The 17,022-nt window shown below is 48.9% G+C and overlaps 4 protein-coding genes across 4 annotated transcripts; 3 read left to right on the plus strand and 1 right to left on the minus strand.

Moving 5' to 3' along the window:
- Nucleotides 1-4,744: 4,744 nt before the first annotated feature.
- BC939DRAFT_479728 (uncharacterized protein) lies at nt 4,745-6,205 on the minus strand (the record flags this gene model as incomplete). Its single annotated transcript, XM_051558873.1, has 3 exons — nt 4,745-4,961; nt 5,088-5,193; nt 5,680-6,205. 3 exons carry the CDS (start codon nt 6,203-6,205, stop codon nt 4,745-4,747), a joined length of 849 nt encoding a protein of 282 aa, XP_051409120.1.
- Nucleotides 6,206-7,269: 1,064 nt separating this feature from the next.
- On the plus strand, nt 7,270-9,417 carry BC939DRAFT_267806 (uncharacterized protein). Its single transcript, XM_051551112.1, has 3 exons — nt 7,270-7,630; nt 7,828-8,349; nt 9,106-9,417. The coding sequence occupies exons 1-3, from the start codon at nt 7,601-7,603 to the stop codon at nt 9,193-9,195; spliced, it is 642 nt and encodes a 213-aa protein (XP_051409121.1). The 5' UTR covers nt 7,270-7,600; the 3' UTR covers nt 9,196-9,417.
- A 1,169-nt stretch (nt 9,418-10,586) lies between these two features.
- On the plus strand, nt 10,587-11,197 carry BC939DRAFT_505883 (TM2 domain-containing protein; the record flags this gene model as incomplete). Its single annotated transcript, XM_051560729.1, has 2 exons — nt 10,587-10,942; nt 11,050-11,197. The coding sequence occupies 2 exons, from the start codon at nt 10,587-10,589 to the stop codon at nt 11,195-11,197; spliced, it is 504 nt and encodes a 167-aa protein (XP_051409122.1).
- A 4,888-nt stretch (nt 11,198-16,085) lies between these two features.
- On the plus strand, nt 16,086-17,008 carry BC939DRAFT_400577 (snare associated Golgi protein-domain-containing protein; the record flags this gene model as incomplete). Its single annotated transcript, XM_051552555.1, has 3 exons — nt 16,086-16,278; nt 16,399-16,574; nt 16,715-17,008. Coding segments are annotated over 3 exons (663 nt in total), but the record flags the coding sequence as incomplete, so codon positions are not given.
- Nucleotides 17,009-17,022: the final 14 nt, after the last annotated feature.

Raw genomic sequence — 17,022 nt, forward strand, 5'->3', positions numbered from 1 at the left:
TCGCTGCCTCGGGTCGATTCTACACAAACTCTCATCCTTCCTGCATACAACCATAACCAATACATTTTCTTTTTATTCTCACTCCTGCTACCGATTAAATCGGTACCCTGCCCACCACAGCATGGTGTCTATTTATGGCACAACGCCCTTGTTTGTTTGTTCTGTACACGCAATCCCCACACCCATTGCTGGTTTGTCGCGTCAGATCTACCTAGTAAACAGCCGTTCCATGCTTCGCGTCGGGTCATTGTGTAGAGTTCCCACCTGCCCTTTTCACACTGCCACCTAAGCTTCTTGACTGCAGGTCATCCTCGCACGCTACATCAGTTCGGATGTTGAAGTGTATTGCGCGTCAGCCTGATTTTTTTTTTGTTATCGCACCTTATTTGCGCGATCTGTTAAATAATAACAATTTCCTCCGTCTGTCGTTTGTTTGTGCAATGTTCAGCTAAGTGCATCCTTTATGCGCGTCAATTAGCGAGGACATGTTTCTACTTCTACTCCCCTCTTTCCCTCTTTTTTTTTTTTTTTTTTTTTTTTTTGAGTATGACTCTTTATCTTCCGTGTTTCTTTCTTTTCCTTATTTTTTCGGAACGAATTGATTTGGGGATGGCATGGCGCAATGAGTGCCATTACAAAGAAAAACTCTTTTTCCTCCCGGTATGGCACGTCGTTTCGTCTCTTTTGCAAACGCTTGTCGTCGTAACCGAAGAATCTTAAGAATCTGCTCGATTGGTTTCAATCATTGGGGTCCTCTCCTGCTCTTGGGCTTTTTACACGCAAATGTATAGACCCTCTCATATATAAGGCGCGTTGTATCATGTTTTCATTCATCGGTCGTCATCTTGGGCTCGTCATTATCATGCCCCTCCCCCTACCTGGATCAAACGAGAAATGATAAGGAACAGTCGGTACATCCAAAAATAAAATAACAAAATACCAAAGGTCATTTCATCATTTGAATTTCTCTCCCGCTGCTTAATGCCATCTCTTTTTCTTCTTTGATTCTGTGGTACGGATTTAAACAACCAATGCGAGAGTACACAAAGGAAAAAGGGGGATGCCAACAAGACTGCGAGTAGAATGAGCATGTCCTTTCGTCGTTGGACACTCAATACATCGAGGAGAAAAAACCAGGTTAACTATTGGCTGCGGCAATGGATTGCTTTTTTTTATCTCGCCTCCTTGTTCATAGTACTACATATCTCTGAAAGATACATGTACTTCGAAAGGCCCGACGCGACCTTTTGTCATGCCTGCGCATGCAGCCAAAAAAACAAGGTTAATTGCCAAGTGTGGACATGTATCAGTCTCGCTTCTTCCTTCCCCCCCCTCAAAAGTGATGCATCGACAAGGAGGCGATTCCCTGCACAATTGCCGAGTCCGTATGGGGGGGGGAGCAAGGGGGCACATGCGTGGTTGCTTCATGCGTTATCCCAAACCGCCAACAATCTGCAGACCAAAAGAAGGTCCATTCGTCCGAGCTAGGGGTTGTCGAAAAAAAAAAAAAAAGGAATGCAGCTGTCGCGTCTGACTCACCGGAGTCAGGAACCGATTGTTTCTTTTAATCTGGACGATCGAGAAAATCCTCGCCCGGTGGGTTATTTTTTCTTTGGATTATGTTTGTCAGCGTCTTTATAATCCGGAGGTCAAAATATTCTGACAAATGTGTTTCGCTCGAGGAAATATATATATAAAAAAGATGCAATAGATAAAGCGGTTCTTGTGCACCAAATGAAGCGGCCAAAGCTCTCTCCCTCGTGCATACCGCACCTTCGCTTTATTTCCCTCCGTCCGCAGGGTGCAGGATCTATGGCGACTTTACGATGGTTGATTCACAAGGGGTAGGCATTCGGTCTCGCGTTGATAGCAAAAGGGCCAGGCGGCTTTTCATGCGACTTCATCCAACTTCATACACCCTTTTTTTTTTTTTTTTTTTTTTTTTTTTTTTTTAAAAAAAAGGGTACAGGGACAGATAAAGGAAAAAAAGCACGAGTAAGAGATGAACTATCACCCTTTTTTCTCCTCCGCCTGCTTCCGACAGTTGCAACAATCCTCAAATTCCCAAGTGGCACGAAAGAACAATATGTACAAATGGAGATGTGGTTTGTACTTGTATGCCAAGGAGTCGACATCACATACACGCGAGAGTGACACGCTAGGCGTAACACGAATTCTTCATCGGGTTGTAGGCTGTAAAGAAAAGGACGCGTAGCCTAGAAGAGTTTATGAACTCCCTCCTACACGCAAGATGACGTGGAGATATGCTGTCCCAGTAAGTCGGTTCATAGACGCTAGAGAAGGCGTCTTATCAAACTGAGAATGCGTGTAAAGCCACAGAGGTTCTAGATGCTCTAACACCGTCGTTCAGGACAGCTGGGTGGCGATAGGTTGTAAGCGAACAACAAGAGTAGAAAAAAAATGGTCCACATCAATGTGGATGAGGAGTGTGATGGCCAAACGGCTGCCGGTCACAAAGGATGGATAAATGCAAGGAAGGGTCCCGTGGACGCACAAAAGATTTAAAATGACGCAGAAATAAGCCGGTGGTTCTTCATGGGAAATAGGTAAATAGGAAATAACTTATCTGAGGGTTTAGAGTTGATGCGGATAATAGAATAGGGACACGGTGGCAACGCTGAGGCTGTCTTACTTGGCGCTTTGGGGCGGACTATCTCAGTTGATGGCCTTCATTCAATTGACCTGGGGCTGCTTTACATAGACACATTTTCAGTTTGCCCGGGTGCTCGCGTTTTATGATATGCAATTGAGTTGGATCCCGACATTTTGGGCGTTCATTCGGTGTCCGGTCGCGGGGAAATGAAGATCCAGGCACAAGAAAAGGTACAGACTGAAGATCGACTTTTAGTCTAAATGTCTCACTCGACGCAACTCTTCCAGAAACTACCGATGCATGCATCCGGCCTCAAATTGTATTCTGCCGGATACGAAAGAGAACATGGGGTCGAATGCTCAATGGCGCCACATGATCTCTTTCGGACCACTTTGTGATCTTGAGCTGGAGAAATGGAAGAATTCGAAGATGTGCTGAATCTTATCTAATGGATCTTTCTTTTGAGCAACGCCATTACCATGCCACGCGAGGGTCACGAGGCGCATCCGCAATTCATAATTCATTTACAAGAAGGACAGGAAGGTATACAGGCACTCTTCTGCGAGCATGTAACCAGGAATGCGATGATCTGGTATCCCCCTCTCCTCCCCTCCCCCCAATGACTGATCCGCAGCACGGTTGTGAAGTGGTCTGTAAATAATGCCATTGATCACCTGGGACCCAGCACCATTGGAAACCCCTATTTTGTAAGGCAAACGCGTCTGAAGAACTATGATCCAGAGAAAAAAAAAAGAAAGGTCTGAGAACTGAGGGATACTGAGCCTTGCACTGCTTGGTTCGGTTTTACATTAGGTGAGCTGGTCGTGGTTCGTCTGCTTCTCGTGCTGAGTGGGAAAGGTGCAGTGGAGGGACCCTAAGCCGACTAGGTTAAGGTAAATTATAACTCTGCACATTCGACTCTTTCCTCCGGGGAGAAAAGGCTCAGCGGTAGCCAGCTCATACCGTAAAGTGAAGAGCAGGCAAAGAGGAAAAAAACGTGGCCAATTGAGCTGATTTTTTTTTTTTGTTCCGCATGCATCTGCACACATACACACATACAACTACCGTTCATAAAACGGAGTTTTGCGTCGCCATCGAAAGTGAAATAAGACACGATTGGATGCATGCCCATTGATGCACAACAACAACAATAACGACAGCAGTAACAGCTACGACTACTTGCTAAGAATATCTTCCCTTCAGAAACTCCAATAGCAGGCTGCCCCCGCTCTTTGGGATTTCATTTCCGATCACCAAAGTAAAAATGAACATCGCCTCTCTCCCGGAATGATGTGCTTCCTTGCTTGGTCAGGTCTCCCACCCGCCGCCTTAATAACACACACACCACGGCACTTTTTTTTTTTGCATGTTGTTTTTCCGTGAGTGAATGCGGGTGCATGGTAGGCGTAAACATTTTCCGATGCATTTTTTGGGCCAAGCAGCCAGTCGTCTATGCTATCTTTCCTCAAGAGTAATATGCTGTGATGGTCATATGGCACATTTCCTTTCCCTTGTCCCCTTTTGCTCAAGCATCTCAACGTAGGTCCATGACGAAATGTTATGTTGTCGCACACGAACACAAACACCTTCGTTATTATTGTGATCTCTCTTGATGCCTGTTCTATTTTCAAAAAAGAAATTCTTTTTTTTTTTGCAGTAGACCCCAGTTAGTCGATTAGGAATGTGGTGGGGAGAGAGGGGCCAATGGTGCACGCCCGATGCTGGTTGGGCGAAATGCGACCGCGGCGTGTAACTGCTAACTCACTGCACAGTCCAATTTGGTTCAAGGTATGGGGCCCAATGCCAAGAATAAGAGGGGGATCCTTCGTACGATTTCCACAAAGTGCTGTGTTTTCAAATTCGTTGCAAGTACTAGGAGACCTGAGATAGGCAAAATGTCCAGGCTAGCTTTATTATCATAGACTTGCGAGACGTGTATCTTCATCAGATATATCCTTTAGCATACCGGCAGCAGTTGAGTAGAGTACAAGAAGGCGAGATGGGAAGCATATAATACAGTTAAAAAGAGAGTAAACGTATGTACAAAAAAGAACAAATGAGTTGGAGAACATCAACCCGGCTCTGGGCGAATCATGCCCTGCCTTGAAATAGGAGCTCAATTTCCTTGACTTATTGCAACGTCGAAGCAGGCGGTACGCGTTTGTACAGCTGGAACTCGGCCGAGTACCGGCTCTGATTGACGATCAGTGTCGCAAAGCAAGTCAAGACTGCCGCACATGTCGCCACCGCTGCAATCGTGCAGCGCGTTCCCGAGCGAACAATGGCCACACTAATTACAAGGACCAGGAGAATGACGAGCGGCGTATAGGAAGCGAAGGCATCGTGTCTGTGTGAAGAAAAGCGTATCGGATGCAATGCATGACGATTAATGCATAAATAACGGGTCAGGCACTAAGGAACGATGGCCAGAGCGCGCTGTAACAGAGACGAAACCGCAGATAATGAAACTTACCGCCAGAAGTTGACCTTGGCAGAGGTCTGCTGGAGCATGAGCACCCCCAATAGACATCCAAGCCAGAGGCCCATGAAGAACCCACGAAGCTGCTGTCTTGAACGGGCTGTTGTTGATTGTAGTGGGACATAAAAAGTGCGTTTAGGCTGGTTAGTGCCCGGGTGATGTCTGTTGTGCTTATGAAATGCATTGGGGCCACTTCTGACCGCTAGAACGACTTCTCGGGGGTACACATGATCCATCCAATAAAGAAAGGAAAATAAAAAGGGGACTATGGCTGACTAAACAGAAAAGATGACGAGATGGCAAGGTCTGTGAACTAATAACAACTGGATGCTGTGCCGCTGACGAACATTCGGTTGCCCTAGAGTCCTTATTTATGAGCATGGGCAAGGGTTGAGAGCCAAGGAATAAGAGCACTGGGATGTGGCCCATGCCCCATGTTAATGCCCCTGACAGGCGATCCAAGGCGGTTTTTGCGATCGATAAGGCGACTGAGGGAATAGGAGGAAATGGGGAGGACAGGAGGTGGTGTTTGGTGCAACAATGGGCGGTCCGCCGTTCTCGTGCTGTCATGGGCAGTTCCGCTTACCTCTGTAGGCCTCACGCTTCTCCATCTCAAGCTGCTTCTGAAACGCTTCGTTGGGCCCGTTCTCCCACAGCTTCCGGTCCTCGCTTAATTGTCTGCGGTCCAGGTAGCTGACGGGGGATTCTACCAGGCTGGGCGAAAACAGCTTGAGATAGCGCTTGTTGTTGTGGTTGATAACCTTGACATTTTGAAGCCGTTCATCCGATGTGTCGAGGCTGAGTCGGGGACCGCCAGAACGTCCAGGTCCAACCGCTGGTTTCTCATGGAACTGCTGCTTCTGTTGCTGTTGCAGCTGTAGCAATTGGAGTTGTTGTTGCTGTTGCGGTTCATGGTGTTCCTGGTCCTGCTGTTGCACACGGGGGACAACAGAATTGAGGAGGGAGATGCGGTTGGGATTGAAAGTCGATAGTTGCTGCTGCCGTTGCCGCTGCTGCTGCATATATTGCCTTTGAAACTGGGCCTGCATCTGAGGATCAGAGAAGACTGAGGTGGTGGTGGTGATGGGTGCTTGGATCAGGGGCGGATTCATTAGAAGTGTGAGGTATGTGGGGGGAGGCGCGACAAAAAGGGATTGAAAAGTTGTTTTAAATCAGATCCAATCACTGATGCAAACAAAAGAGTGAAGAGGAATGAAGAGAAGTGAAGGTGTGCGGATGGCGATGTGATTCAGAGGATGTTTGTGCCTTGGCTGAAAACCGCAAACACAGAAGTGGCGGGGAAAGGAGGGATGCTGATCGATACTTCCATCGTCGCTACCGTGCCTATTTTTATCTATGGAATCGGAAAGGGTCTTTGTCGCAAGTAAGGAGGCAGCGGCAAACTACGCAGTAGGGTATCTTTTTGGTCCGCACCTTCTTCTTTTAATTGATCGATCCGCACTTCTCTTTTAGCTGCTATTGTCAATCCATACCCACTCCTCTTGTTCACAATTCAATAGCCCTTACAACATCGATCTAAAGATTGTCTAATGCGAAAGAACGTGGGTGTTTATTATGTTAGCCAGCGCATTCAACCAGACCAAACCAGAACTCCGCCAGCTACTCTATCGGTGTAGCGGAGGAGGGTCTTTATGTACCTAGGACGGACAAGCCAGGCAAGGCAGAGATGAAATACCAAAAGAGCCCCGCAAAGACAGCCTCCATAGTACGCGCTTTGCCACAATGAACGTGTTCCTGAGACAGAATGAAGCGTTTTGGTGATCAGCCCATTCAGGAACAAGATGAAATAAGGCGCACACTGCCAGCTGAGGATGCGCCTCCATCGGTTCCACCTTATGCTATCCCAGGTGCTATTTCAATGATACTTGGACTACTGTCAATTTTGTCCGACGCCAAAGGATCGCATGGTCCAACAGCATGATCACGCCGACGCCTCCTTACGACTTGCGATCCGGTGACACGACCATGCTGCAGGAAAGATGAACGCACATGCAATTGGGTGGATATGGTGCACATGGTGCAAAGGACCTCAAATGCAATCAAATAGGACCCTATCCTCCCTGCGTTTTCCTTGGGCTGCTCAGTCGCTTGTATGTCTGCTCAGACCAAGAGGACGAATAATCCGTTGCTGCAATTAGACCATGCAGCATCGGAAGGTATTTCTTCTGTTGACGATTTCGTGCAGCTGTCGATGTGGCTACATGTCCCCTTTCTGCCCCCTGTACTCCTTCGTCAGCGCAACCCTCATTTGCCGCATCTTTATCCTCCTGTTCCTTTTGTGCAATGTGCGAGTGCGATGTGTAATATGCAATTGTGCTATCTCACGTTGTTTGTGCACCTTCCATTTGTTCTTCCTTTCTCTCCTCCTACTTCTGCTGTCCTTGCGACTCTTTCCTCCACCTGCTTCCTCAAACGTCTGGTCTGTCCTGTCCTGGCCTGTCTTGTTGTCCATCAGGCACTTCGCAACTACTAAGGAATAAAAAAAAATGTCGGGATCGCCACGACAGTTTCCAGAGGTTGGTTAGCACTTTTTAGAGTTGGGTGTCCTGCCTTTTGAGGAAAAAAAAAAAAAAAACGTGGAGTGGTTTATTCGCCGAGGGGGGATGGCTGCAGAGTAAATGGGAATGGGAAGCGAATGAGAAGCGAATGGGAAGCGAATGAGAATGAGAACACCCGAACCTTCCCTCACCATGTTCTTTCGCATTTTTATCAGGAACAGAACATCTTTGTCGCAATCCCTCCACCGCTGGTACCTCTGGCGCGTCAGCTGGGCTCTAGTCATGATAGCAGCAGCACACATCTCCCTACACCCATCTCCACCAACAATTCGTCCGCCTCGCAGTCGTACGCGCATTGGACCCTGGACAACCAATACCAACGAGCGAATGCAGCGCCACAGGGCTCCAGTGGAGGACCTGAGTTTGCAGTCTTAGGATCAAGGCCTGAGCCGTCCGTGCCTGAGACCTACGCACGGCCTCCAATTGCGTTCCTACCGCCAATGGACTCGACATCTCTCGCGGACTCTTATACCAGGCCCCAACGTACCCAGCTCGTATCACCACCGGTGGCCAACATGCCGACGCAGTTATTGAACCGACTCTACTCATTCTCAACCGTGTCGAATTCAACATCCACGCCTTCGTCTATTTCACCGCCACCACGGACATCGGGATCAGGGTCGGCCCCCAATAGCGGGAGTTATTTCCCGCCAAACGCTGTCGTGGGCGGAACCGCGGTAGGTGCGCGTTCGTTCCTGCAGCATCCATCCTTGGATCAATCACCCGAGCTTCGTCGAGGATCGACCTCTTCGATGACAGAATCGACCCGGACAGCAGCTGCATCCGCTATTGTAGATACCCTGAACCGCGGAGAGGCACGGCCTTCTCGGGGCGATAGTCCTTACATTCCCTCATCACTCTCAATGTTATTCTCGGACCCCGAAGTCATGCTGGCACAGGAGGAGGTCGAGCGTGCTCAGCTATACCAACAGCAGCAGCAAATGCGACAGCGCTACATGGACTCGCAACGTACGTTCTCAGGCGAAGCTGGATTCAGTATTGGACTACGCGATACTGAGGACGGAGCGATTGAAGACTATCACGATGACCAAAATCATGGAGAAAATCAGTTACTGCTACGGCCGGATCCCCAGCGAGAGATGGGGTTCGGATACGAGGTTGTGCAGGACGAACCACAGGAGAGGGATTATCATCCATATGCGACCGTGATGTCTCGGGCCGACTACCTTGCCCCGCATGAGCCCTCGTCTTCCAGTCCATTATTTCCATCCCCGCTTACCACCCTGGGAAGGTTCACTCGCATATCAAATCCATTAGCGGGTAAGGAAGAGGCCGAAATAACGCATCAGGGCACTTTCTTCGTTGCCCATGCGGAACATGCTTGCACACCGTTACACACCAAATGTGAAAGAGATCTCATCTACTAATAATGAAGATGCATTGCGCATGAATGATCTACATTTCCTCCATAGAGCAACGCGCACAAGCGGGCAGGATATGGCAGGATTATGGGGCCATGGACGACTTGCAGCATGAGCAAACAGATATGGCGACGCCTCTGAACCAGAGCCATGCAGCGTATTATCATGCAGTTTCGAACTATCACTACTCCTCACAGGATGACATCAACAATGCGAATCGATCCCGGTCTCGGAGTTCGACTGTGCAACAACCATGTCAGCCCGCAGGACACTATGCTGTGCCGGAGAATGGACAGTGGAGACGACAACGGGGACGGGATAATAGCTTACATTCTTTTGCTGGCGTGAATGCTGGTGAGGCAGGTGAGAACCGTGGATGGAGGAATTGGTTTCAATGCAGGCAAGGGGACGGACCTGACGAACACTGGCTGTGCGGGATGTAAGTTGCTATGTTTGTTGTGTCTGATGCGTTTTGCTCGAGCTTTGTAAGGTGTATTCTGCTGACATAACAACGTTTCTGTTCATTTCTTCTTTTTTTTTTTTTTTTTTGGCGAACACAGTAACCTCCTTTCGATAATCAGCTGTTGGGTATGCTGTGAAACCCCTCTGGCATGCTGCTCGGGCTGTTGTATATGATTCTTTTTCATCTTCAAAGACGACACGGAAGAAAATAATAATAAAATAAAATAAAATAAGAGGGCAATCATGAGAAGCAAGGTCGTCAAGCGAAAGCCGTTGTGCAACCCGCCATCGTCTCCGCGGCGTAAAAACTCAGAACGACTTTCGATGGTAAGAAAAAAAAAATCCAGAGCCGTTCTTCCCGCTTGTTCGTAGAGGGATGCATGTCAGGGAGGCATGTGTAGTTCCTTGATACGGCCCAAGCCCGCGCAGACAGGTTTTTTTTTTTTTTCTCGATCGATGGTTCAAGCCCGAGGTGAAGGCTTCCTCTTGCAATCCACACTGTAGCGACGGCTCCATTCTTCCTGAATGGAGGGTTCTCGCAAAAAACGAAAATGCTCTCATGTTGAATAATGGTACATTTTATTTTCAGTCTCGATTTTTTTGTTTTCCCAGCGTGCTCTTGGGTAATCCAATGGTCCAGGTCCAGTTTTATAGGTCAGGCAGAGTGGACAGGCCAGGCGTGATGATGCATCGATGCATAAAAACGCGCTTGGCATGAATGTTGCAGCAACAGCGGCAGCAGCAGAAGTAGCAAGCAGCAGTAATAGATGGACATCTGTATCGAAGCAAAGGGTGTTGTATCCAGCCAGAGACATGGGCATGACATGGCCATAATAGATGAGACCCCTCCCCACATGTCCCCTCCCACCTCTTGTCTGGACCATATTCGTTTTTGGTCTTCCGCCCGTCCTTGAATTCAACGCGTTCTTGGTCGCTTTCCCGACGTGAGGCTGAAGCGATTGAAGCACAAAAAAAAGGCGCCATTTTTTTCCTTTCTCTTTTTCCTCTCTTCTTTTCTCTTCAACCCTCCCTCATTTACTTTCCTTCTTCCATTCCTCATTCCCGAAACCATGTCCAACTACGGCACCACCAACCACAACCAGGGCCGTCGTGACGAGGAGGACCAGCCCCTGCTGAACGGCGTCCCAATCTCGGCAACCAACGAGGCCTTCTATGTTCGTACCTACCGTCATGTCCATCACCATCGCAAGAGATACTTTGCTTTGTGGCTCCTCGCTGCCCTCAGCGCCGTGAGTATCGTCTTGGGTCTCTTCTACTACCATAAGAACAAGCACGATAGCCCCGCTCCCGGTGAGGGCGAGTTCCTGTTGACTGCCGTCGGCAAAAAGCACGGCGATGAAATCTGCGAGTCTGACCGCTCCTACCCCGTTGCCATCCTCCTCTCCATCTTCCTTGGATATGTCGGGTAAGTGTTCTAATTCCGAGGAGTCGAGGAGGAACAGTAGGAACATGGCCAGGGTGGTACTGATTTACTAACCCAACGGCTTTTTTTTTATTTTTTAACGTACATAGAGTTGACCGCTTCTACCTCGGCTATATCATCTCTGCGCTGTTGAAGCTCATCACTGGCGGTGGTTTCGGTATCTGGTACATCATCGATATCGTCCTTATTGTCATTGGAGGTCTTCCTGACCACAACGGCTGCTCCCTCATTCACTAAATTCTGGGTGAGGAAGACCGGCTTCGCAGTTTTCCCACATTGTGAGAATTTGCAGGAAATGGCGTATAAATAAAAAATATCTCGATTGAAAAAGAAACAACAAAAAAAAAAGACTAGACGATTGCTTTACCTGCCATGTTCGCGTCGGATGAAGTGAAGCTCGAGGGAGTGCTCTCTTCAGTTGGACGCACCCACATGAGATGTTTGTAGTACGTATATAAATATATTTCGCGTCAATGCAAAGAATGGAAATATGGGGGATTGGGGCAGAGGATTGACAATCCGTTGATGTGGGTGATAGGGGACATGTAGTCCTCAGGCACGCGATGCAGAGCGAGATGGAGGGAGCGGGAGCCAAAAATAAAATAAAAATAAAAATAATAAATAAATAGCACGTTGTTGGCTTTGTCTAAACTACATAGCCAGAAGGGAAGAAGCGCGTAAAGAGTACCGATGATGATAACAGGAGTGGAGATGCTCTCGGATGCTGGATGCTGACCGTGGACCTTGGAGATCCCGTGTAGTTTTTATTTGTCCCAGATGTAAGGTCATCATTTAGCGTATTGTCCTGCGTCATGGACTCGAACCCTAATCCCCACGTCGGCTTCAACAAGCCTATCAGTCCGTGTTCGTGGTGGGATGAGGGTGCCATGAGCTGGGGACGGCAACCTTTATCTACCGAAGAGCTAAAAAGTTTTTTTTTTCTCACTTCCTTTTCTCCCCTCCCCTTCGGCATCCTCTATCCATCCTTCCTTTCCCAGTTGCCCATAATTCTCACACTCCATCTTTTCCTCCAATTGCCTCTGCTCCCCGTATTCATATCCGTATCCAATGTTGCAGCTGCTCGATTCCCTATTGGCCCCATAGCTCCGTCTCAATTCTCCTCTGCTTCTCCTGGTATCAATGAACTTCCTGTTCGCAGCCAATTCGCCCTCCACAGCCGAGGCCAGTCGATCGCATGCACTAGCCTGTAGCACCGCCATGGCTGCAGCCAGCGCAGCAGACTACCTCAACGTAGTATCACCCACCACTTCAGTACACCCTCACTCCCTGCAGGACATTGAATTAGTTATCGAAATTGAGTCTTCCTTTAACGGTGTGCTTGTCGGACTTCCCGAAGAATCACAGGGGGCGGTTCTGAACGCCACCGCCATTCTGCATGTCCGCAAGAAGCCTATCAGGGCCTCAAAGCTCACGGCAACGTTTGACGGGAGGATCAAAGTCCAGTGCAGCGACGGTGCTACTTTTGGTTCCGAGCGTAGGTTATCTCTCCCCCCGTTGTTTACAATACCTTTTGCATGTGTTTAAGAGACCTTAGTGCTCCTAGTATCAGATGATGGGCCTACTAACCGTAATTCTCCCTGCTGACATCTACAGAATATCGCGAGCGGGTGCTGGCCCACAAGGACTGGATCCTCTGGGAGGCAGGAGGGGCCAATTTGCACAGCAGTGGATCAGGATCAAAAAACCACATCCCGGTTGGCAGCCATTACTATCCTCTTTCCATCCAATTGGACGGTGCCCTACCCCCGACCTTCAGCGGAAAGCACGGATCCATTCGCTATATTCTCTCGTCGACTCTTCTCCGCCCACTCTTTTACAGCGATATCAACGCCCTACAGGAAATCGAGATCAAAAGGTGTCTTGTTAGTGAACCTTCAGGAGGCAGTGGATATTCCACCCGGGGCAACGCTCATCTAGACCTCGGATCTCTGCTTGTGAACCAGCTGTCTCGGGTCGGGATCTCAGGAGCTCTCAACGAAGACGGATCTGCTCTGGGCACATATGCCTCAGAGCTGCCACTAGGGCCAACAACAATTACGCACCACAACACTCACAAGGAGCTCCTGCGGTACACAGCGTCATCCCCTCCAATTGCACATCTTGAGGGTGGAATTGTTCGTGTTGACCTGACTCTAGAGCCCTTGCCTCCTGGATCTTACATTTATTCGATCGCCTATGGACTCAAGGAGATGATCTATTACCGATCCTCGGCGACGGGTAACCTGGCCGATAACAAATCAGAGATTTTATACCCCCTCGGACAGCAGACCGTCATCATCCCCCGCGATCAAGAGCGAGAGCGGTCCATGTCCAGCGCAGGTGCCGGTGCTTCGACGCGTCAGCTACTGGAACTTCGACCGTGTCCTTTATTGACGAATGTCGATATTACCACGCCTCTCATTGAGATCCAGCATCGTATCACTTGCAATGTCGCTATTGTCCTGCCAGAACTCATGCGTCGCCGTAATATTCCCTCTGGAAACAGGAGCTCCCATGGTGTCGGTCGCGGCGACAACCAAAGTGAACAGAGCGGAGGAGGAATTCTCAGGAGATTGAACCTTACACCACAGCCGCTATCACCTTGCCTCAATCTTGTGGACTCTACAGGAACCGAGGTGGTCAATAATGCGGTTCTCCTCGGAGAGTTAACTCACTCGATCATTGAGCCAGCGCTAGTACCGGCAACCGTGGAACTCAACGATGCACCACCTCCACCACCATGCTCTCAGCTTCAGACTACCGTTCTCGAATTCCCCATTATCCTGACATCTCGATACCCATCGCCGCCACGAACGCGGCATCTCGCGACGAACCCTATCGCTGTTTCTCAGTATGAGCATGCTGAGGAGGACGCTGTTGCGAACGATGGGGAGTGCGCATATCAGACTATAGGCACTGGCAGCTACTCGTCATCGTACGTTCCGAGCCCCGCACCACCAATTCAGCAGTTTGTGCACAACCAGGAAATTTCCTCCGCAGTGATTCCAACCACGGGAACGACCATCCAGACTGGTGGTATCTCGACCTTAGCGCCTGCGTTATCGGGATCGTTCTCGTCCTCACCCTTGTCTACGCTCTCATCAATCATGACGGGACGAGGTCAAGACGATTCATCGTCTTCTTCTCAGGTCTCTCCCTCAGTACCGGCCACCAGTCAGGATACTTTTACGATTCGGGAACATGTTCCTAGAGACATTGGACCTCAGTCATCAAGGGACATGCAGCTCGGAAACAGAGCGCCCGCAGAGAGTGGTATCAGTGCCGGTCTTAGGGCTGCAGCGGCCGCAGCAGCAAACGGGTCTCAACCTGAATCGGAATCTTCGGCGGAGCAAACTCTTTCGCTCTCTCGACCTCCTTCGTATGGCCGTCAAATCCCACAACAGCCATTGCCAATTGATCAAATCCGAGAGGAACCCCCCAAGTATGAGGACGTCATCGATATCTCGGAGAGGTTGGAAACTGGGTTGGGGATATCAATGCCGCACTCGATGCCAATGCCTATGCCAATGCAAGTCTCATGCCGCGGTTACCAGTCCACAAGTCCAGGCTCGATAAGTCCACGATCATTTGGTGCTTCGCACTCGCCCATACTCTATCAAAGTGCTGGCTCATACCAACGAGGACCAGGATTCGCCTCCCCATCGTCACCGTCACCTATTTCGCCATTCAACAGCGGCGTATTCATGAACAACAGAGACGGCCAAGGATCGAGTCCACAGGCGATCCTAGGAGGAGATTATTCCAGGCCAGGATCCACGCCTTCGATACTCTTGTCGACGTCGCTTGCCAGGAGTCAGGGAAGATCTATGTCGACACTCATGGCCATGTCGCCTATCCAGTCTGTCAGTCTGCAACCGCAGTTCTCGGCCCAGCCTTCGGTGCATCGGCAGACTAGCGTCAGTCATCAACGTCAGCATCAGCGACAGCGCAGCATAGGAGCAGCGACGATCATGGGATCGCTTGGATGTAATGGCGGGTATTTATCACAGCAGCCTGCACCCTTGGCGTTGACGGATTTCTCGGCCGGACCACCTTTGGTCGCCGTGTCTGCGAGGAATGGTTCTCCACCCGCATATGCCGATGTCTAGACTATTATACTTTAGAAAAAAAAATGATCAGCATGCTCTATACATGCGTATACATGAATTAAATAATAGAATGATATAATAGAAACGCGTGTATAGGAGGGAACGCGTCCTAAAATGAACATGAAACGCGCTGTCGCGAACGCTGATGTAGATTATGTTCACCATACCTGCCAAGAGCTCAGGCACAAGTCATGAGTATGTGATGATTTCATCGGTACTATTCAGCCCTGGGCATCACTTTTTTTTGTTTCTCATGTACGTCTTAACAGCCCACAGAAGATCCATGGGATTTTTTCGACGTGGCCCCCTTAGTAGGAGAAAGAGACTCAACTCACACCTCTCCTCACCACCAACTCTGCCCCCATTCTTCGGCAAACCCTGATTCCTTTGATGGTCGCATCCCTTAGAAACTCGTCTACACTCGTTCTCATTCCGCCTGTCTCATCCCCTCACCGCACCTTCTGCATCGATGAGCTCCTACTACAACACAGACCGAGATAATGGGACAGAGCCCCCACTGTCCCTCCCTACAACGACCGCTGCCGGCTCTTATACCCCTCCGAACAGCCATTTGAGCCCTAATGCCAACAGTAACCATAGAGCAACAGAGGGGCACCCTTCCTTAGATGACTCAATACGTCGGCATCCCTTACATCAGAATGCTAATACCATCGGCAGTTTTGGGGCCGCCTCGACCGAGTTTACGGGCGACAGTTTCAGAACCCTCAATAAGTTGAAGGAGTCATTGCCGGAGAGTGTCCAGCCATGGTTCTGGCTGGGCCTTTGGTTTATGTTCTCAGTGACGATTATCACCTTGGTGGTGGTCTTTCATTCGAATATTATTGGGGTCCTGGAAGTATTGGCATCGTTTATCAAGGATCTTGGGCTATTGTAAGTTCATACCGGGGAGAGAAGCATTGGAGGTGTTGTTCCTTTGATATCTTTGTACTTTGGACCCCACAAGGCTGCAACTATGAGCTTCAAGATGATGGTGATTGCACAATATTTGAGATACAATGGACGAAAAAAAAAATGCCGAGCAGAAACAGACTAGAAGGGCAGAGAGGACGAACGATTATCCGCTAACAAGATTTTTTTTTTTTACAAACCGTATTCTTTGGGTTAGGGGTCCTCCTGTGATCATGATATGCCTGTTCGCGACCTCATTCCCGCCAGTCATTGGATATTCCTCCATTGTCACCATGTCCGGTATATGAATTCTAGCAGCACTCTGGTTTGATGAGGAAGATAAAAAAAAATTCTGAAGGCTCATGCTAACCGAGAGCTAAATGAAAAAAAAAAAAAAAAAAACCCCCCCGGTTTACCTAGGATATGTCTATGGATTCGTATTTGGATTCATCATTGCATTTTCGTCCGCACTGGCAGGATCGATCGCGTGCTTTTATCTTTGTCGGAAACGGTTCAAGGCACACGTTCGGAAATTGATGGCCAAAAACAAGAGTCTCAAAAGTGTTGTCAGGACAGTTGAAAGGAGAGGATTCAGGGTATATATAATATATATAATCATGATAATTGATATCCACATTTTGGCCATGCATTTGCATTGGAGTCCCATCCTCGTAATTTTGCCTTTTGCAACAGATACAGACCTCGTTTCCTTCTTCTTCTTCTTTTCTCTCTTTAGTTGCTAGTTTTGATCCGCTTGGCGCCTTACCCGTATAATATAATGAACGCCCTTCTATCCGCAACACACATTCCTCTGCACACGTTTGCGCTCGCCACCGCGATATCGCTCATCAAGCTGACGCTGCATGTGTACATCGGATCGACACTCTCCTCACTCACAGGGGACGATGATCCAGATGAGCCCAACAAGGGTCACGGCAAGAAAGTGAAAGTCTTCGTCATGATCGTTGGCATCATCCTGGGCATCGGTGTCGGCGCCTATGTCTGGATGGTAGCCAAGCGCGAGATCGCGATCACAGAGGCAGC

Source organism: Gamsiella multidivaricata (genome assembly GCF_025024155.1).
Source record: "Gamsiella multidivaricata strain RSA 2152 chromosome Unknown BC939scaffold_63, whole genome shotgun sequence".
NCBI classification, from domain to species: domain Eukaryota; kingdom Fungi; phylum Mortierellomycota; class Mortierellomycetes; order Mortierellales; family Mortierellaceae; genus Gamsiella; species Gamsiella multidivaricata.